Source organism: Oncorhynchus gorbuscha, unplaced genomic scaffold (genome assembly GCF_021184085.1).
Source record: "Oncorhynchus gorbuscha isolate QuinsamMale2020 ecotype Even-year unplaced genomic scaffold, OgorEven_v1.0 Un_scaffold_768, whole genome shotgun sequence".
Lineage (NCBI taxonomy): Eukaryota > Metazoa > Chordata > Actinopteri > Salmoniformes > Salmonidae > Oncorhynchus > Oncorhynchus gorbuscha.
In genome coordinates, this window is record NW_025745561.1 from 147649 (window position 1) to 169491 (window position 21843).

Consider the following 21843-nt stretch of genomic DNA (forward strand, 5'->3'; position numbering starts at 1 on the left):
ATTTCAGCTGCATTCATAATTCCACTACTCACGATCTTAACAAAAAGCTTTTAAGCAGTGCTGCAGGTCTTTGAAACAAACTTACAATACACATTTCAAATTTCATAAAATATCATTATTTTAGTTTAAAAAACTGAAATGTCATTCATCACAGGCAAAGTTGACAAATTTAACAATTTCATATTAATTGAAAAACAAAAACAGTTGCTTGTTGTTGCTAGGATAGTCAGTCGGTTAACAATGACTTCATAACTATGATATGGCATGGCCCAAAACTTAAACACAGAGCTCTCCAACTACATTTATAAATCATTTACTATTTATTTATTATCAGCTGGTCTAATGACAGCTAAGAATATGCTTATAAAGTGCTGCTATCATGGATATTAAATAAAGACAAATAGCAATTAATAACTGTTATTTTGTCTGTTATCAATCATAGATGAAGATGTGAAGTGTATATCAGAATCGTCACCTTCAACATTTCTTGCTGTGTTTTAATTTCCGTCTGAGGTTGTCGATCAATCAATAGTTTTTATATAAATAGTCTCTCTATGAACAGTTTTAATATCTCCAACCCTTTTTTCAGTCCTCCAAAACAACATGGTATTAAGCACAATTGTACAATTAGGACACCAAATGGCACCTGATACCCCACATAGTGCACTGAACTATCTAGGGAATAAGGTGCCATTTGGGTTGCACCCAAAGTTTTAGCTCCTCAGGAACGGTCCACGATTTAGTTCCCACCCAGAACGTTGAGAGGGTCGTCAAAGATGTTGCCTGAGTCATCCGCTGCACTGGTGTCCTGGGAGGGAGGGTTCTTCTTGGACTTGGATGGAGGCTGCTTGGGCACCGGCTTCACAGTGCTGGGAGAGAAGATGTCATCTGTGGAGAGAGAAGCATGGACAATACTGTGAATGTTTCAGTTCAATCAGGTGGCAATGGCATTGTAAGACTATGTGTGTTTGTTTTTGTGTGTGCACCATTGGAGGCTGCTGAGGGGAGGATGGCTCATAATAATGGCTGGAAAGGAGCGAAGTATGGCATTGATACCATTCCACCATTCCACCGATTCTGCTCCAGTCATTACCACAAACCTGTCCTCCCCAATTAAGCTGCCACCAACCTCCTGTGGTATGCACACATACCTGTATTTGTCTGTGCGCGTGTGGTGTACAGTTGAGGAACAACAATGCAAGTTCTAGATATTCTGAAATACGTGCTCTGCAAATACTCACCCATATCATCATCAAATATTGATTTAGTCTCCACCTTCTTGGACTTCTTCTCTTTTGGTTTTGAAGTGGACGTCATATCAGCAAAGATGTCAACGTTGTCATCAAACAGACTGGCATCCAAGGATTTCTCTTTGTGCTTTTTGGGTGGAGCCGTTGCTTCATCCTGTGAAAACAGTAACAGACATATTCAGACAAGAAGCAGACAGACACATGCATGTGCGCACCCACACTTTCCATGGAATATATTGATTTCCCTCTACCTCCTGTTGCAGAGATCGTGACTGTTGGATCAACAGACGTGCTGACCCAGCATGCTGTGTGACAGACCAACTGCATTTACACTATTACAATGAAAAGTGCCGCAAAATTAATTTAAACTGAAATCATAAACAAACTGACACAATTGATCATCATGACCAATACCTGGAAGATGTCCTGCTTGGGAGTAGAGTTGCTCCCAGCCTTCGAGACTTTATCACCAGCAGTAGTGGGAGTGGAGCTCTTTCCTAGCCCAAAGATATCCTCTTCATCCTCCTCCTCATCCTCCAGGAAGGAAGATGCCTTGACCTTCTTAGCTGACCTCGGCTTCACCTTCTTGAACAGGTCACCCATGGGGTCGTCAAAGAGGGACTGCGGGGTCGTCACTTTCTCCTTCTCATTCTTTGACGTCACTTTACCCTCTGTAGTCTTTGTTGTGGGATTGGGGGATGGAGTGGTGAGTATGGGTGAGGGGATGGTGGGGTTGGGACCTGGGGCAGGGGCAGACCCAAAGAGGCTGTCGGACCTAAACAGGTCATCCTCGTCAAGAGAAGGCAGCACCTTCACCTTGCTACCTTTAGAAGAGTCTTTCTTTAGAGGGGTGTTTGACACTGGTAGTGTTAGCACTGATGGTCTGACAGAGAAATCTGTGAGCAGGTGTTTGGAGGGTAAGGAAGCAGATAAGGAGGAGGAGGGTAAGGCAGAGGTTGGGGTTTGGTTAGGTAGACTAGACCTAGGCAGAGATAGGTTAGCTAGTCCCGGGCTAGGCTGGGTTGGGTTAGATAGTGCTGGGCTAGGCAAGGTTGGGCTGGGTCCGGCCTGGTCCTCTCCCTGGTTCTCGTCTCTCTGCTCTACAGATCTCTGAGCTGATGTCTGCCGTGCTGCCCTGGTCTGGGGCCTGCGGCGGATGGAGCCTTTAGCTCGACCCTACAGGAAAAGAAGACACATGGAGTCATAACAGGGGCTTATTTTGGAAGTGACAAGGTTAGAGCTTTAAATATTATATTTCTATAATTTAAGGATCAAATGTAGGTGTTCCACATTTCCCTCACCCTGTTCCATTATGTCCACCCTACCCCAGTGCCAGACCCCTGACCCACCTTGTTCGCACTCTGTAGCGTGGACACCTGGACCGGGTTCTCGAAGCTAACCCCTCTGTTGCTGGGGGGCTTGGTCCCTGCCGAACTGAGGCTAGCACTGGGGCTGGGGCCTGAGGAGCTGGGGCTGCGGCTCAAGCCTGGGAGTACACTGACCCCCCCTGGGATCCGAGAGAACGCGTCGGGCAGGAGGGCAGCAGGGTTGATCACCAGGTTGGCCTGAGAGTGAGGAACACATTTGTTCACAAGTGTTGACCCAATTTCATACCAACTAAAGGCCTTTATAAGAGGGTTTTGTAATCACAGCACAGTACAGTGAAAACACATGCAAATGGATATAATTTGGATTGGTCCTCAATTGGATTTACAACTAATTTTGTTCATGCAGTCCCTCATGATCATCAGAACCAAGCAGTAGACAACACAGAGGAAGTGAGACCAATAATAAAAATATAGAAAGTAATCAAATGTAGAAGTAGGAATAACATCTATTCATGAGGTTTCAGGAAGAATAAAGGCTGAGCATTCGCTTTCAGTTTGATGATAAAAAACAAAACCTTGTGAGAATCAATTTGACAGTCACAGGGTCTCAGTTGAGCTTTTAAGCCAGCAGTGGAAAAGAAAAGACGATATGTTTCACGTCAAAGGCAGAGGTTCAAAGATGACTGGCAGAAAACATGTTGGGAGAATGAAAGCTCATTCAGAAAGATTAAAGAGTAAAATATTGAGTAATAAAAAGACTGATTTAACATTTCAGAAGATTACTTGGAGTTTTCCAATCCGTGAAGGCTCTTTAGATTTTACAGGGCTTGGTGTCGGCTTCTGTGCAGTTGAATGACATAGATCATGTTAAGTAATCTAGACAGGAGTATCTCCAAAAGCAATGTAACAGTATAATAACTATCAACTGAGAGGAGAGAAAACAACTGTCCACAGATATCCTTCAAATTCAGAAAAAAATGTAAGGGAACAATACCAGTCAAAAGTTTGGACACCTACTCATTCAAGGGATTTTGTTAATTTTTACATTGTAGAATAATAGTTCAGACATTAAAACAACAAAAAAAAGAACACATATGGAATCATGTAGTAACCAAAAAAAGTGTTAAATCAAATATATGAGATTCTTCAAAGTAGCCACCCTTTGCCTTTATGACAGCTTTGAACAATGTTGGCATTCTCTCAACCAGCTTCACCTGGAATGCTTTTCCAACAGTCTTGAAGGAGTTCCCACATATGCTGAACACTTGTTGGCTGCTTTTCCTTCACTCGGTGGTCCAACACATCCCAAACCATCTCAATTGGGTTGAGGTCGGGGGGATTGTGGAGGCCAGGTCATCTGATGCAGCACTCCATCACTCTTCTTCTTGGTCAAATAGCCCTTGGACAGCCTGGGTGTGTGTTTGGTCATTGTCCTGTTGAAAAACAAATTATGATTTTCCAACTAAGCGCAAACCAGATGGAATCGCGTATCGCTGCAGAATGCTGTGGTAGCCATGCTGGTTAAGTGTGCCTTGAATTCTAAATAAATCACAGACAGTGTCACCAGCAAAGCACCATCACACCACCTCCTCCATGCTTCACGGTGGGAACCACACATGCGAAGATTATCCATTCATCTATTCTGCGTCTCACAAAGACACAGCAGTTAGAACCAACCATCTCACATTTGGACTCATCAGACCAAAGGACAGATATCCACCAGTCTAATGTCCAGTGCTCGTTTTTCTTGGCCCAAGCAAGTCTCTTCTTCGTGTCCTTTAATATTGGTTTCTTTGCAGCAACCCAACCATGAAGGCCTGATTCATGCAGTCTTCTCTGAACAGTCCTCTGTTACTTGAACTCTGAAGCATTTATTTGGGCTGCAATTTCTGAGGCTGGTAACTCAAATGAACTTATCCTTTGAAACAGAGAACTCTGGCCCTTCCTTTTCTGTGGCGGTCCTCGTGAGAACCAGTTTCATCATAGCACTTCGTTTTTGCGACTGCACTTGAAGAAACTTTAAAAGTTCTTGACATTTTCCGGATTAACTGACCTTCATTTCTTAAAAGTAATAATGGATTGTCGTTTCTCTTTTCTTATTTGAGCTGTTCTTGCCATATTATAGACATGAGCTGTGTTCGAATACCCATACTAACATACTGTATACTTAATGAGTATATACCATACTATTAGTTCATTTGAGTATACTTTAACAGAACCGTATCCTTTCAGTTGAGTGTACTAAATCTTGGCCTGTCACCCGGAAGTTGCTAGCTAGCTAGTTACCAAAAATGACAAGTTAGACATTTTAAGACTTCGGGTGTTCTTAAATTCAATCTGGAGTGCCAGACTGTGCTCATAATTCAGAGCTTTATCAGATTGTCCGTTTGTGAATTAAGACTGTTTCGCTCTCTGAGAGTACACTGGACGCATGGGCCGAGGAGTAGGATTGATTTGAGCGTTCTGGCCGTACAACGGCAGTCAAGTACCCGAGCTAACGTTGGCTTCCAGACACAAATCAGAACACTCTGACCATTTTACTCGCCCTAGCAGAGCTGGTTAGGCAGTTTATGTTATCTAGAGCGTTGGTGACTGTGCTGCTGGAAACAATTGAATTACGATATTTTTTGTCAATGTTTACTGACACCGGCCATATTCAACCACCCGTTGCTCGTAAATGAATTATTCTGCGCTCTGGTACACTAAACCGAGAGTGCTCTGAAATCTGAATGGATAGCCAGAGCGAATTTACAAAAGTCCCCGAATGTCCATTGAGAACGCACTACGACGATACAATTTAGCTATGCTAAGAATGACGAGAAAAATCAAGTCACTAAATGTTGGGTAGTTAAGATAGCCTATAGTTAATATACTGGCAAGTTGATGTATAAGTAGCCTACTAACGTTAGGCTAACTTACATACTGCTGTAATGAAATGCCATGTGGTTCATAAGGACAGCATAGCTAACAAATTGTCAGCCGTGTAAGGTATTTCAAAATTCATAACTTTATTACATTGCTCAACATTTGTCATAATTAGCAATGAATTTCTATCCGCTCTCGTTGGACTTAGACTGCATATTTTCCACCTTTATCTTCAAATGACAAAACCATATGAAGCCAATTTTCTTTTAAATTCAAAATACAGATGAATAATTTACATTCTTACATAATACAAAACAGAACACAGGTATTAATGAAAAAATACTGGAACAAACAAAAAATATTTTAAAAAAATAAACAATTCTAGTGCAATTGTAATCACTCTGAAAAAATCTTATTGTAATGATTTAGGAACAGGTATTCTTGTTATTGTTCACTAGGGTTAATGTTTTAATAAAATAGTTCAATTCAATCAAAAAAGATTGTCATTTTGGTATAGAATTTTGGAATTTTTGTTTGTGTATGAAGTATTTGGCAACAAGAATTTAAAAAATGCACAATCATTTTAGCGGTCTTGTTATAATTGCAATAGTAACATATATATTTCATGTCAAAAACATTGATAGTGTTCATAATGGTAAATAAGTATTTTGCAAAGTTTTACCAAAATTTGGACAAATTTACATTCAAAGAACAAGTGAGACAAATTCTCACCTTTTTCACAGAAAGTGTCCTCTGCGTGTATACTTCCTATTCGTGACGTAAAATATGATTGAGAGTATGAATACTCGAACACAGCTCATGTCTTTTACCAAATAGGGCTAGCTTCTGTATACCACCCCTACCTTGTCACAACAAGGAAAGAAATTCTACAAATGAACTTTTAACAAAGTACACCGGTTAATTGAAATGCATTCCATGTGACTACATCATAAAGCTGGTTGAGAGAATGCCAAGAGTGTGCAAAGCTGTCAAGGCAATAGTTGGCTACTTTGAAGTATATCAAATATATTTGGATTTATTTAACACTTTTTTGGTTACTACATGATAGATTACTACATGATGTCTTAACTATTATTAAACAATGTATAAAATAGTCAAAATAAAAACTTGAATGAGTAGATGCGTCAATTTTTGACTAGTACTGTACGTACTCCAGAGGCGGCAGGTGGGAGGAGTTATTTTGGACTGGCTCATTGTAACGGAATCAATGGCACGAAGTCAAACATGGTTTCCGTATGTTTGATGTGTTCCATTTAAGCCATTACAATGAGCCTATCCTCCTATAACTCCTTCCACCAGCCTCCTCAGATACCCTTTAACCCTAAGCACATGGGCAATCACATATTCTGTATAGACCAAGACTCTTAGTTTCATCAGCCTTACCTCACTCTCTGTGACTGGTGCTGCGACAGCAGGTTTTGAGGATGACTCGTCTTTAGTGGGTTTACTGGGCTTCTCAGATACCTTCTGAGGATGCAGGTCAAAAAAAGGACAAGGACTGAGGATCTACAGTGCCCGGTAAAATCATCAAGTTGTATTCATATTGTATTGATTGATTGAGGCGATTTAGAATAGGGTACCGGAGGAGGAGCTTTGGGCTTGACAGAGCTGAAGAGGTCATCTTCATCATCACCAAACAGTGTTGGAGCTGCAGACTTCACTGAGCTTGGCCTGGAGCTCTGAGACAGGAACACAGCATTTTATCACCACTACGATCATTCGTACAATTGATTTATCACTCAAAGGGGTAGCAAGTAGTACGCGTGTCAATGTGCTGATGCAATACAAGACATCCACCCTGGTCCTGGTGAGTGCAGGTGTTTTGCTCTAGCCCAATACTTACACTTAAACCATCTCACTAAGCCTACTGTCCCTAGAACTCACCATAGACTTGTCAGGTGTGGCGAATATGTCAACTTCAGGGTCGTTGTCTCTCTGCTGAGTCTGACTGAAGAGCAGTTCCTCATCCTGGAACACCCCGGTACTACTCTTGGTACGAGGACGCTCCTCCACAGGCTAACAGACAGACACAGGATTTACAGACACACACACACAAACAGGAATTGTCAGTAGTATGAATAAAATATTTTAAACCTTTAGTGTGTTTTTGGCAACTGGTTTGGTCGGTATGGAGATAGGGGCAGTCCAGTCAGCACCCTCCTCTTCCACATCATCAAACAGACTGAGGGTGTTCTTCTTAGTTTTGGCCTCCTTCTCCATGGGAGGGGGGCCCTCAGACAGGAAGTCATCACCATCTGGGTCGCCCAATGGGCTCTTAGTCTGCTTGTTTAGGCACAGGAAGACAGAAAGGCGTCAAAGTGAGTACAGCACCTCACACTCAGGCATAGGAGCAGGGCTCCATCTCAATTCACCTTCCTCTCTCTTTGCCTCTTTCTCAACTATATTGGAGGAAATGTTTCAAGGTCCCTCACGTCAGGTCTTTATTGTCCAATTGGTTTTGAGAAAGAGACTAGGAGAGATAATGTGAGGAATCACAGAAATATTAATTGGGAAACATCCCTAATGGCCAAAACTAGGTTATGATCAGGATTGGGTGAGTTTAGCTGATTGTAGATCTGAGCTTAGAGAGAATTTCTACCCTAAGTCTTATGTAGCATCTCACCTTGGCTGCTGCCAGTCTGTCTCCCAGCACGTTGATCCCTCCAAACAGACTGACGGCCCCTACTGGCTTCTTACTTTCACTGCCCTCTAGTGGAGAGGACAGGGATGGCACCTCAGGACTCTTGTATTTCGCTACCCTCTCCTCCTCTGTAGGTTTCTCCTCCACTAGGGGAGAAGGTGGTGCAGTCACCTCTGGTTTGTCTATCTGGAGCAGCGAGGGGGCTGGGGAGGCTACAACAGATGCCTAGAGAACACGATAAGGGCACAGGAAAAATGGGTAAGAGCTGGGGGTTAAAGGACTGAAATAGCACTGATTACAGACACAGCTATCAATGCAGGGATGTTACCACACATACAGTATATTTATATGAACAGTACGTCAAAACAGTACTTTCTTCCAACGCTATTCATTCAATATTTTTATTGTTTTAAAATAATAGACAAGAGCCTAGACAATACTGAAGTATCTTTTTTAACAATTCCACTGTTGCCTTGAAGGCTTTTCACCTATAAGTTATTCATATATGCCAAAATGGCACCGTATTCACTATATAGTGCACTACATAGGGACTAGTCTGTGGACAGACAATCTGTAAACCATGCTTACTTTAGGGTCAGCTGTAGTAGAGCTGTTGGTGACGTTTGATTTGAAGCCGAAGAGGGATCCCTTATCTTCATCATCCTCATCTTCAAACAGGAGAGACACTCTCTGGTGCTTCTTCTGACTGCACCAACACACAGACATTTACACCACACCAAGGCGTCATACTACAGATTTAGTATTTTTGTCTCATATGGCTATGACGTTTACCTCGACTCCTTGGTAGCAGCAAAGAGATCATCATCATCTTCATCAAACAGGCTGTCTTTAGGAACTGCTTTGACACTGGGTAGACTAGCTGGGGCACTAGTACTGGACTTCATCCCTCCAGTCTTACCCTCTGTCTTACCAGCACTAGGCTTGGAGCTCATCCACTGGTCCTAATGCAGAAAGAATACAAAAGGGTTAAATAGATATCATCTGTTGAAGTAATAGAAACAACCTTCACAAGAAAGCCTGGTTCAAAATCTACCTTTCTGGTGTTTGCAGATTTGTAGGAATAGGATGGGTGTAAGCTATATTCAATTTGTCACATGCGCCAAATACAACAAGTGTAGACTTCACCGGGAAATGCTTACTTACAAGCCCTTAACCAACAGTGCAGTTAAAGAAGAAAATATTTACCAAGTAGATTCAAATAAAAGTAATAACTAAAAGTAACACAATAACAATAACATAACGAGGCTATATACAGGGGGAACCGGTACCGAGTCAGTGTGCAGAGGTACAAGCTAATTGAGGTAATCTGTACATGTAGGTGGGGGCAAAGCGACTATGCATAGGTAACGAACAAAACAGTGAATATATAAAATTGTAAATTGTCCGGGGGCGATTTTATGAATTGTTCAGCAGTCTTATGACTTGGGGGTAGAAGCTGTTGAGGAGCCTTTTGGTCCTTCCGGTACCGATGACCGTGCAGTAGCAGAGAAACCAGTCTATAACTTTGGTGACTGGAGTCTGACAATTGTATGGGCTTTCTTCTGACACCTATTATATAGGTCCTGGATGGCAGGAAGCTTGGCCCCAGTGATGTACTGGGCTGTTTGCACTACCCTCTGTAGCACCTTACGGTCAGATGCCGAGCAGTTGCCATACCAGGCGGTGATGCAAATGGTCAGGATGCGCTCGAACGTGCAGTTAGTTGTAGAAGCCTTTTGAGGATCTAGGGACCCATGCCAAATCTTTTCAGTCTCCTGAGGGGATAAAGGTTTTGTCGTGCCCTCTTCACAACTGTCTTGGTATGTTTCAACCATGATAGTTCGTTGGTGATGTGGACCCCAAGGAACTTGAAACTCTTGACCCGCTCCCTGACAGCCCCGTCGATGTTAATGGGGGCCTGTTCGGCCCTCCTTTTCCTGTAGTCCACAATCAGCTCCTTTGTCTTGCTCACATTGAGGGAGAAGTTGTCCTGGCACCACCCTGCCAGTTTTCAGACCTCCTCCCAATTGGCAGTCTCATTGTGGTCGGTGATCAGGCCTACCACTGTTGTGTCGTCAGCAAACTTAATGATGTTGGAGTCGTGTTTAGCCACACAGTCGTGGGTGAACTGGGAATACAGGAGGGGACTAAGTACACACCCCTGAGGGACCCCTGTGTTGAGGATCAGCATGGCAGATGTGTTGTTACCGATCCTTATCACCTGGGGGCGGCCCGTCAGGAAGTCCAGGACCCATTTGAGGAGGGAGGTGTTTAGTCACAGGGTTCTTAGCTTATTGATGAGCTTCATGGTTACTATGGTGTTGAACGCTGAGCTGTAGTCAATGAACAGCATTCTCGCATAGGTGTTCCTTTTGTCCAGGTGAGAAAGGGCAGTGTGGAATGCGATTAAGATTGTGTCATCTGTGGATCTGTTGGGGTGGTATTTGAATTAGAGTGGGTCTTGCGTGTCTGGGAAGATGCTGTTGATGTGAGCCATGACTAGCCTTTCAAGGCACTTCATGGCTACCGACGTGAGTGCCACGGGACGGTAATCATATCATCATTCTCTTATTTGGGCACAGGGACTACTTGCTTGAAACGTAGGTTTTATAGACTCGGTCAGGGAGAGGTTGAAAATGTCAGTGAAGACACTTGACAGTTGGTCCGCGCATGCTTGGAGTACACGTCCTGGTAATCCGTCTGGCCCAGTGGCTTTGTGAATGTTGAACATTTTAAAGGTTTTGTTCACATCAGCTACCGAGAGCGTTATCACACAGTCATCCAGAACAGCTGGTGCTCTCGTGCATGCTTCAGTGTTGCTCGCCTCGAAGCGAACATAAAAGCCATTTAGCTCGTCTGGTAAGCTTGCGTCACTGGGCAGTTTCTCTTTGTAGTCCGTAACAGTTTTCAAGCCCTATCTGAAGCCGTCCGAAGCCCATTGGATGGCAGAGCCATCACAATATTGCTATCACCATATTGCTTACCTCTGCAGGTATTTCAGATCTGTGAATACCAAAGGGGTAGTGGCTAAAGGAGGGGGCTAAGGGTTATTTTCTGACAGGCTGAAGTTGAACTGAAGATTATGTAGCAAAGTTCCCTTCCCTCCCATTACCTCATCATCACTGAAGATGGAGCTAGAGACAGGTTTCTTGACTTTTGGAGTGGCAGCTTTAGCTTGGCTTGTTTTAGACTTCTTCGCAGACGCAAACAGATCCTGCATGATGCAAGAAAGTGGTTAGATATGAAGACGTAGTTACAAATTCTAATATTTTTGGGACCGAAATAGGTTAGGGTCATTTTCTCACTTCTTCCTCCTCGTCATCGAAGATGGACAGAGGAGCTTTGCTGGCTTTGCTCTGGGTTGTGGGTTCAGGTTTAGACTGACTCTTAGGGATGGTTTGAAATATCTAGAAAGACAGGGACAGAGAAAGGTGAGGTTACATCTGTAAAACAATACCATGCTTCATGATCAACCTAACGTTCTAAGCATTAATTGTACGGCTCATGTAGATATTGATGTAATTGATAAGCATGAGAAGTACCTCCATCAACAACATTCAGGAAATGGATGCATACTTGAGAATGAGTGTTAAAAAAAGAAGAAGCACACCTGTGAATCCTCATCGCCAGAGAACAGACTCTTCGCCTGGGTTTCTTCTGTCTGCTTAGTCGGGGTTTTCACCCCGTCTGGAGGAGGGCCGTTCTGTAATGAAGAACATGGGGGGAAAGAAAAGGAGCGCAAGAGAAACAAAGCGAGAGATTAGGAAGAAAGAGTGAGGGAGATAAAGATAAGAGTGAGATTGTAGATAGATGAAGACATGGATGAGAGAGATGATGGGTAGATGAAAGAGGAGTCCCACCTCCTCTGACTCTTCGCTGGTAGAGGAGGGCTGTCGTTTCTTCAGTGCCTCAGTTAGAAGGCTCTTGGTACCAGGACCAAACATAGAGACGCCTCCTGCTGGCATCTTAACACAACCAACAACCATCATTACCACAACCAACAACCATCAGCATAATTCATTACTAAAACCAAAAATCATCAACAGCACAACTAATCAACACTACTGTAAGTAAGCAACTTATAATCATGATAACCAAGTGCCCTAAATTCATTATATAGTCAATCAACACTTGTTAATATGGAAACCCAATGTACACGTGTGTATATTCACCTTTTTCTGAGGAGCCTGTTTCAACTCCTCTTCTTCCTCCTCCACCACCACCTCCTTCCTGCTCTGTAGAGTGGGTGGGGCGACAGAGCTCTCACCAAAGATGTCACCATCCTCATCATCTCCTCCAAACAGATCCACTGTCTTCTCTTGCTTGGATTTCTTCTGTTCAGCTGGACACAGGTAACATATTAGTGCTTGCGATGAATACAGTTTTAGTGCTTCAATCTATAGCTAGATGACTTCTGATATCTCAAGGAGTGATAAGTATCATTTTGGTCTTAAACTGTTGTCTAGTACTGTCTTTTTGCTAGCTAGGGCCATCTGCTTTAAGTGCTGTCTGTCTTCTCAGTAGCCTACTTGGTTTGTGAACTGCTGACAACTTGCAGCTAATTGTTGATAAACCAACCACTATTAAAAGGGGTATTTCAGTTTAGATTTCCACTTACTTTTAGTTTTGAAGCATCATCCAGACAGTTGGTTTGGTCTGAGTTCCATTCCTGAGATTTCTCTAGCTGGCTTAGTTGCTTGCATGAGCCATATAGTAGTAATAGTGGCCAGACTCAACAAATAAAAACGTGCTTCAAAACATCCCCACAAGAAACTCTACAGCCATCTCAGGTCTTGTGGGCTATACATGCATATCAAAACACTTGGCTATTTTCACTATTACGAGCATAAATGTGTTTAACTTCAATTGTGCTTACTTCCTGTTTTCACATAGTCACACCTACATATTATGGTTCAAGGCAAGCGCAGTGCAGACACAGCATTCAAGCTCTACACCACCCAAAATCATTCAATCAAAACATGTCTGAATTGGACAGCTACGAGCCTGAAAAGGATGCATACTTTGCAGAACCATATTTATACTGAACAAAAATATAAAAACGCAACAACTTCAAAGATTTTACTGAGTTACAGTTCATAAGGAAATCAGTCAATTAAAATACATTAATTAGGCCCTAATCTATGGATTTCACATTACAGGGAATTGGTCACAGATACCTTAAAATAAATAGGGGCGTGGATCACAAAACCAGTCAGTATCTGGTTTGACCACAAGCAGTGTGGACATCTTCGCATAGATTTGATCAGGCTGTTGATTGTGGCCTATGGAATGGGGTCCGTCTTATTCCAATGGCTGTGCAAAGTTTCTGGATATTGGTGGACCTGGAACACAGTCATACGTGTTGATCCAGAGAATCCCTAACATTCTCAATTGGTGACAAATCTGGTGAGTATGCAGGCCATTAAAGAACTGGCACATTTTCAGCTTCCAGGAATTGTGTACAGATCATTGCGACATGGGGCCATGCATCATCATGCTGAAACATGAGGTGATAGCGGCAGATGAATGGCACAATGGGCCTCAGGATCTCGTCACGGTATATCTGTGCATTCAACTTGCCAAAGAAAAAAATGCAATTGTGTTCGGTGTCCGTAGCTTATGCCTGCCCATACCATAACCCCACCATGGGGCACTCTGTTCACAAGGTTGATATCAGCAAACCGCTCGCACACACAACGTCATGTGCGCCGTCTACCATCTGCCCAGTATAGTTGGAACTGTGAATCACCCGTGAAGAGCACACTTCTCCAGCATGCCAGTGGCCATCAAAGGTGAGCATTTTCCCATTGAAATTGGTTATGACTCCAAACTGTCATCAGGTCAAGACCCTGGTGAGGATGACGAGCACGCAGTTAAGCGAGTTTGTGCAAACCCACAGTTTCAGCTGCCCGTGTGGCTGGTCTCAGACAATCCCGCATGTGAAGAAGCCAGATGTGGAGGTCCTGGGCTGGAGTGGTTACACGTGGTCTGAAGTTGTGGGGCCGGTTGAACCTACTGCCAAATTGTCTTAAATGATGTTTGAGCCTGCTTATGGTAGAGAAATGAACATTTTACTCTGTGGAAACAGCTCGGGTGGACATTCTTGCAGTCAGCATGCCCCCTCAAAACTTCAGACATCTGTTGCATTGTCTTGTGTGACAAAAGTGCACATTTTAGAGTGGCCTTTTGTCCCCAGCACAAGGTGCACCTGTGTAATGATCATGCTGTTTAAATCAGCTTCTTGATATGCCACACCTGTCAGGTGGATACATTATCTTGTCAAAGGTGAAATACTCAGAAATGCTCAACCAATTTGTTCACATTTTACAGAAATACAGTAAGCTTTTTGTGCGTATTAAACATTTCTGGGATCTTTTATTTCAGCTCATGAAACGTGATCACGACTTTACATGTTGTGTTTATATTTTTGTTCAGTATATTTAAAGAAAATCAAATTCAGATATTTTGTAGTTTCTTTTCAACTATGTGCGTGTTTTCTATACCTGTTCACTCCTCTCCCTGTAGGCTTTTTACAGACGCTCCCCACCCCTTGCCTGCAACCTTTCTAAATTTAGTGTACACTGCACTCACAACTTATGTAGAATTCTTGGTCTCAGCGTTTGGAACTGCCGATCTGTGGTCAAGAACGCTGAGTTCATCTCAGTCTATGCTGCTCTTCAGTCCCTAGTCGTTTTGGCCATGACGGAGACATGGATCACCCCAGAGAACACTGCTACTCCAGCTCCTCCCTGCCTACGTGTTCTGTCATAGTCCGAGACAGGGCTACTTACTTATTTGTGGAGATTCTCTTTTCTCCCTGACTCAGTTGTCTTGCTCCTCAATTGAATTCCATGCGGTCACTGTCACTTGTCCACTCAAGTTTAACATTGTGAGTTCCTCAATGAGTTTGACATTGTGATAAGCTCATTTCCTGACAACTGTTAGCCGCTTTTCGTACTAGGTGACTTCTACCTCCCGATGTCTGCCATCGATTAATTTCTTTCCCCTACTTGGTCTTTTGATCTCACCATTTCTTGACCTCATCTTTACTAGAGACTGGTAGCCTACTTATCTCACTGCCCCCCTCCCCCCAGGTCTCTTGTCACTACTTTGTTTCCTTTGTCTCCCTCTCCTCCAATCCTACCCACTCAGACCCTAACCAGATTGTCATGCGCCGACGTAATATTCTCTCCCTTCTGCTAAATCCTTCTCCCTCCATTCTCCTGATTCTGCCTCTTTGACCCTCCTCTCCTCCCTTTCCACATCCTATGACTCGCACTGTCCCCTTTCCTTCAGTCTCGGCCCTCCCCTCCTGTTCCATGGCTCATTGCAAGTGTAGAAAAACAGAAACGTCCGAGGGACCCATCATTTTTTTCACTCCCTCCCCTCTACCTTCTCTTCCTCTGTATCCTCTGCTAAAACCAATTTTTATCACTAAATGTCAAGCTTCTGCCTCTAACCCTATGAAATTATTTTCCACCTTCTCATCCCTCCTTAATCCTCTACATGGATGACTTTGTCGACACTTTGAAAATAAGGTTGACAACATCCGCTCCTCATTCGCTCAGCCTATTGAGTCCACTGGCCCCACTCCCACAGAACTACCCTATGCCTTGACCGCCTTCTCCCATTTCCAGATTAAATCCTGAGACTAGTGAAGTTTGGCTGCTCAAGAACCTTCCCGCTTGACCCCATCCCCCCCTCCAGACCATCTCTGGAGACCTTCTCCCACTCCTAACTTCCCTGATCCCTGACCACTGGCTGCGACCCCTCTGACTTCAAAATGTCAAGAGTCGATCCACTCAAGAAACCAACACTACAGATCGACATCACTTCTTACTTTTTTTTTTTTAAACACTTGAGCGTGCTGTCTCTGACCAACTCTCTCGCTATTCCTCTCAGAACGATCTTCTTGATCCTAACCAGTCAGGCTTCAAGAGGGGTCACTCAGAGACAGCTCTCCTCTGTGTCACAGTGGCTATCCGCACTGCCAAAGCTGACCCTCTCCTCTGTTTTCATCCTCCTAGATCTATCCACTGTCTTCGACACTTAACTATCATATCCTCCTCTCCACCCTCTCAGGGCTGGGTTTCTCAGACTCTGCACACCCGTGGATAGAATCCCACCTGCCAGGCAGTTCCTATCAGGTGACGTGGAGAGGATGTGTTTCTGCACCACATACTCTCACTACTGGTGTCCCCCAGGGCTCAGATCTAGGCTCTCTCCTCTTCTCTCTATACACGAAGTCACTCGGCACCATCATATCCTTACATGGTCTCTCCTATCATTGCTATGTGGGTGATACTCAACTACTTTGCTCCTTTCCCCTCTTCTGACACCCAGGTGGCGACACACATCTCTGTGTGCCTGGCAGATATCTCCTCTTGGATGTCTACCCACTACCTCAAGCTCAACAAGACAGAGCTGGTCTTCTATCCAGGGAAGGCCTGCCCGCTCCAAGAACTCTCCATCACTGTTCACAACCCCATAGTTCTCTGCAAATATCAAAGCAGTGGCTCACTCCTGGAGGTTAATGCTCTACAACATCTGTAATGTACAACCGTGCCTCACACAGGAAGCAGCGCAGGTCCTAATCCAGGCACATGTCATCTCCTGTCTGGACTACTGCAACGAGGTGTTGGCTGGGATCCCTGCTTATGCCGTCAAACCACTACAAATTATCCATAATTCTGCAGCCCGCCTGGTGTTCAACCTTCTTAAGTTCTCCCATGTCACTCCCCTCCTCCGCAAACTCCACTGGCTTCCATTCAAAGCTCGCTATGCTCAAAACCTACACCCCAACCAGAGTACTCCATTCTGCCACCTCCGGTCCCTCCCAAAGGCCTTATGTGAACTAACACTCGCACTTTACTTTTTTCCGCCTTAATAGCTCTGACTTTGTTGATAGCTACTTTGAGGAAAAATGTACTTACTATGACTGAGTTGTGGTTGTCCCACATTCCTATCTAAAGACGAATGCACTAACTAAGTTGCTCTGGATAAGAGCATCTGCTAAATGACTAAAATGCAAATGTAGTGAGGCAAAACGTTGGATGTGAAACTCATTGCATGAATGAAAATAGGGTGAAAATAGGCTTACTCCTAACTTGAGATTCAAATGCTTAAGAGTAAATGATGTACTTGCGATTTTCACTGATATTTTACAATCATTGATTTCAAGTTCGGATCTCACCCAATGTGCTAAAGAGATAAGTCAGTCAAACAGTAACCTACCTGAGCTGGACTTCTTAAGGCTTTTGCCAGTGAAGAAGTCATCCTCTTCATCATCATCGAACAGCCCCCCTCCTCCCCCTAAAGAGGTCTTTCTAGGGGCTGATGTCTGGGTCTTGTTGGATTTGGCTAGACTGCCGTTCTCTCTGCCCTCCACTGAATCAGAGTTATTGGGAATGCCAAACAGGCTGTTCTCTATGGGAAAAGAGGAGGACAGGATAGATTCAGAGGATGATCTTCTCAATAACATTACAGAAATGTCAACATGTACTGTGTGTAGTCATGTTATGTAGCAGTATTTAATTTGAATTGAACAAATTCCATTTCCATTTCAAAAGGGTAAGAGTGAATCTGTAGAGGCATAATGTCCTCAAGCCCTCCAAAATTGTTAGACAGTTATTACTATGTTATAATAAATGTCATCTTTGAAAGGCCTTTGCTGTCCTTGGGGCATGTTTCTGTTACCTGGGAATATTGACACAGCCACTGAAGGAATCTTCTTAGCAGACTTGACAGGTTCTGGCAGAAACATAGAGAAATACAAGTTCTGTAAACAGGTCCAAGTCTCAATAATGTCTAGGAAAAAGCATCTAAAAATGAAGACGGTAACACACGACAACTAAATTAGACACAGTGACCACAGCCACTGTACAAAATTAACAACATTCTCAACTAATAACATGCCCAAACTGAGAGAAAGGGGAAGCTACTATTTGAACTTGCCCAAAAAGAAATGTTGGGCAAGTTCAAATGTTAGTTGTAGGACCATTATTACCTGTGGCGTGAGCTGTGTTCCTGGTCTTCTCCTCTGCTACAGGCTGTTTGGGTGCATCAGAGAACAGATCCCCCTGGACAACAAACATATCATTAGGTCTGCTATGGATTCAGACAAAAAAATATATATATATATAATCTTTGGGAGCCTTTAACAGGCCAGAGATTTTGTTCTATCATATTAAGTGAAATTACAATTGGTAAGTCACATTTAAAAATTAAGATATGGAAGCTACAAAAAGGCATTCAGGTGAGCATACTTCATCGTCATCATCAAACAGTCCTCTTCCTCCACTGAAGAGGCCTCCTTTCCCTCCGAACGGAGAGAAGTCTTCATCCTCCATCTTCGGCGGCCCAAACAACTCCTCACTGTCATCTTCAATAGCTACAACAACAAACAATCAGGTCTTTTGTCTACGAGAAATATAGATATAAAAAATGTAATTTATTATAAAATTACATCCAATTCAGTTACTTTGAAGCTAGAATACCTCCACTGATGTTCTTCTGACTGAAGTGTTAGCTTAGCAGGGACAATATACACTGAGTGAACAAACATTCAGAACACCTGCTCTTTCCATGACAAACTAAACAGGTGTATCCAGACAAAAGCTATGATCCCTTATTGATGTCACTAGTTAAATCCAATTAAATTCAGTATAGATGAAAGGGAGGAGACAGGTGAAAGAAGGATTTTTAAGCCATTCAGAGGGTGAATGGACAAGACAAAAGGGTTTAAGTGCCTTTGAACAGGGTATGCCAGTTGGTACCAGGCATTGGAGTCAACATGAGCCAGCATCCCTGTGGAACACTTTCGTCACCTTGAAATCCATGCCACGATGAATGAGGGCAGGGGGGGGTGAAACACAATATTAGGAAAGTGTTCCTAATGTTTGGTATACTCAGTGTAATTGGATGCATGGAGTGTGAGATTAGGTGCTTGTTCACAACGCAATGTAATGTAAACCCTCCTTTACATTAGTGAGTGAATGTCCTACCCTGTGGCCTCTCAGTCTTGGGCTCTTTCTTTGTTTTACTCTTCTTCTTAGAGGCAGACGATAATGCTTCATAGAGGTGACATGGGAAAGGAAACATGAGCATGCATATGCAGAACAATAATATGAAGTGAAACATCTATGTACTCTTGTAATTCGCAAAGACAAACATGTTCTGCTGTATGGCATCACATTTGATGTATGGCCTACATAAACTGAAAACACATCTTCAAGTCTATATGGAGCAAACAGTGATGATACGATTCAAACAGGGAGGAAAGATGATTGACTTTAGGTGTGCCAAACGGTTTCTGTATACAAATTAGGGCCTGGTGTTTTGCTCAATCACATAGCAAGATGTTATCCTGTATTTTAAGCATGAATTGACAATTACAACAAAAATTGAAGCAATTGTCTGAGGATGATGCTGGACCATCTGACATAAAAAGGAAACAAGTGGGCAAGGCAATAAGTTATCTATAGCAGAAACACACTGGTACCCAGGCTAGTAGAGAAGATCATACAGAAACAATGAGTGTGTGCAGGGCCGGCCCGCCCATCAGGCAGGATTAGAGCGGCAGATTGACAAGGGCAGTATTTTCCCAGCTAAACTGACCAAGACGCACCCACTTTGATGAAGACAGGGGTGCACAATATCTATCTTGTCCATGCCCAGAGCGCCTCTCCACTGCTGCTGTTGGAGAGACGCAGCGCAGCGGCACTCCACCAAAGCGGCGTCAATTTTCCAACAAGTAGAGTGTCTACAGCCTCTGGCGCCCTATCAAATAGCAATGTGCTTCGATGTGAATATGAATTAACATGTTAACACACCATATCCTACAAACAGGACAGGTCAAAATACAATTTTCTCTATAGCCCTGGCAGATGGCCTTGCCCCTAAAATCATTCAAATTCTACTTCGCGGGTATAGGAGGAGGGCGCAATGTTTTTTTGTCAAGCCTAGGGCGGCATATACGCCATTGCTTAAATCTATAAGAAAGTAGAACTATAGGAAATCTAAGATGTGTCAAATAAATTATATCCATCTCAGGGCTCCAGCTATGCATTTGGCTTGCTAGCTAAGTGGCTATATGTCAAGATGAAGCTTATTGGTTACAGCAGAGACTTTCAATCCCCTCCTGTTGCCTAAATTGTTTTGTGCGTTAAAATTAAAAAATTAAATACTTTTATTTTATTTTTTTATTATATGTTACATTCAGTAATATTTTATGGTACAGAAACAGTATGAAAATCTGGATACTGCCCAACTTTAGTGTTGAACAGTTTGAAATTCAGGTCATCATAGCTGTGGGAACTACCCCATGATAAATCATCATTTATTATAAAAATATATTTTTAAATGTGTGCACACTGGACCTTTATGACTCCTGTATGATCAGACATAAATAGTAGTCAGCAGCACAGGGAAAGCATTCACTCTCTGCAGCCATGCAGGTTATATCAAGTCAACTTACATGTGCGATCTCCCTCCGGCTTGCTGATAGGTTCCCCTTTGATTCTGGCGGCCAGCTCATCAGCAAAGGATGATGGTCCTGTGTTCTGAATGTGACACAAACACTTACGTAAATGAGAGGTGGAATAGAGGGCTCTGTGCTAGGACCTCTCCTATTCTCCCTATACACCAAGTCACTTGGCTCTGTCATAACCTCACATGGTCTCTCCTATCATTGCTATGCAGACGACACACAACTAATCTTCTCCTTTCCCCCTTCTGATGACCAGGTGGCGAATCTCATCTCTGCATGTCTGGCAGACATATCAGTGTGGATGACGGATCACCACCTCAAGCTGAACCTCGGCAAGACGGAGCTGCTCTTCCTCCCGGGGAAGGACTGCCCGTTCCATGATCTCACCATCACGGTTGACAACTCCATTGTGTCCTCCTCCCAGAGCGCTAAGAACCTTGGCGTGATCCTGGACAACACCCTGTCGTTCTCAACCAACATCAAGGCGGTGGCCCGTTCCTGTAGGTTCATGCTCTACAACATCCGCAGAGTACGACCCTGCCTCACACAGGAAGCGGCGCAGGTCCTAATCCAGGCACTTGTCATCTCCCATCTGGATTACTGCAACTCGCTGTTGGCTGGGCTCCCTGCCTGTGCCATTAAACCCCTTCAACTCATCCAGAACGCCGCAGCCCGTCTGGTGTTCTACCTTCCCAAGTTCTCTCACGTCACCCCGCTCCTCCGTTCTCTCCACTGGCTTCCAGTTGAAGCTCGCATCTGCTACAAGACCATGGTGCTTGCCTACGGAGCTGTGAGGGGAACGGCACCTCAGTACCTCCAGGCTCTGATCAGGCCCTACACCCAAACAAGGGCACTGCGTTCATCCACCTCTGGCCTGCTCGCCTCCCTACCACTGAGGAAGTACAGCTCCCGCTCAGCCCAGTCAAAGCTGTTCGCTGCTCTGGCCCCTCAATGGTGGAACAAACTCCCTCACGACACCAGGACAGCGGAGTCAATCACCACCTTCCGGAGACACCTGAAACCCCACCTCTTTAAGGAATACCTAGGATAGGATAAGTATTCCCTCTCCCCCCCCCCTTTAAGATTTAGATGCACTATTGTAAAGTGACTGTTCCACTGGATGTCATAAGGTGAATGCACCAATTTGTAAGTCGCTCTGGATAAGAGCGTCTGCTAAATGACTTAAATGTAAATGTAAATGTATTTAACATTCATGCAAGGGGACATGTAAACATGCAATTAACTAACATC

At 43.6% G+C, this 21843-nt stretch overlaps 1 protein-coding gene across 5 annotated transcripts in view; it reads right to left on the minus strand.

Annotated features, from left to right (window-relative positions):
* Positions 1-93: 93 nt before the first annotated feature.
* Positions 94-21843, minus strand: part of washc2c (WASH complex subunit 2C) — a 34029-nt gene continuing 12279 nt past the window's right edge. The window contains exons 10-32 of one of the 5 annotated variants that reach the window (XM_046334594.1): positions 20581-20665; positions 19109-19174; positions 18371-18495; positions 18112-18184; positions 17802-17855; positions 17340-17531; positions 12278-12447; positions 11966-12070; positions 11716-11808; positions 11411-11512; positions 11218-11319; positions 8898-9067; positions 8694-8811; positions 8088-8330; positions 7559-7747; positions 7349-7480; positions 7045-7143; positions 6848-6928; positions 3362-3418; positions 2600-2815; positions 1665-2426; positions 1242-1404; positions 94-888 (exon numbers count right to left, since the gene is read on the minus strand). In XM_046334594.1, the coding sequence (XP_046190550.1) occupies positions 740-888; positions 1242-1404; positions 1665-2426; positions 2600-2815; positions 3362-3418; positions 6848-6928; positions 7045-7143; positions 7349-7480; positions 7559-7747; positions 8088-8330; positions 8694-8811; positions 8898-9067; positions 11218-11319; positions 11411-11512; positions 11716-11808; positions 11966-12070; positions 12278-12447; positions 17340-17531; positions 17802-17855; positions 18112-18184; positions 18371-18495; positions 19109-19174; positions 20581-20665 (3546 nt within the window). In that variant the 3' untranslated portion in view covers positions 94-739. Of the gene's footprint in view, positions 889-1241; positions 1405-1664; positions 2427-2599; positions 2816-3361; positions 3419-6847; positions 6932-7044; positions 7144-7348; positions 7481-7558; positions 7748-8087; positions 8331-8693; positions 8812-8897; positions 9068-11217; positions 11320-11410; positions 11513-11715; positions 11809-11965; positions 12071-12277; positions 12448-17339; positions 17532-17801; positions 17856-18111; positions 18185-18370; positions 18496-19108; positions 19175-20580; positions 20666-21843 lie in introns of all 5 variants that reach the window. The other 4 variants (XM_046334593.1, XM_046334592.1, XM_046334596.1 and 1 more) reach the window with 4 other exon arrangements.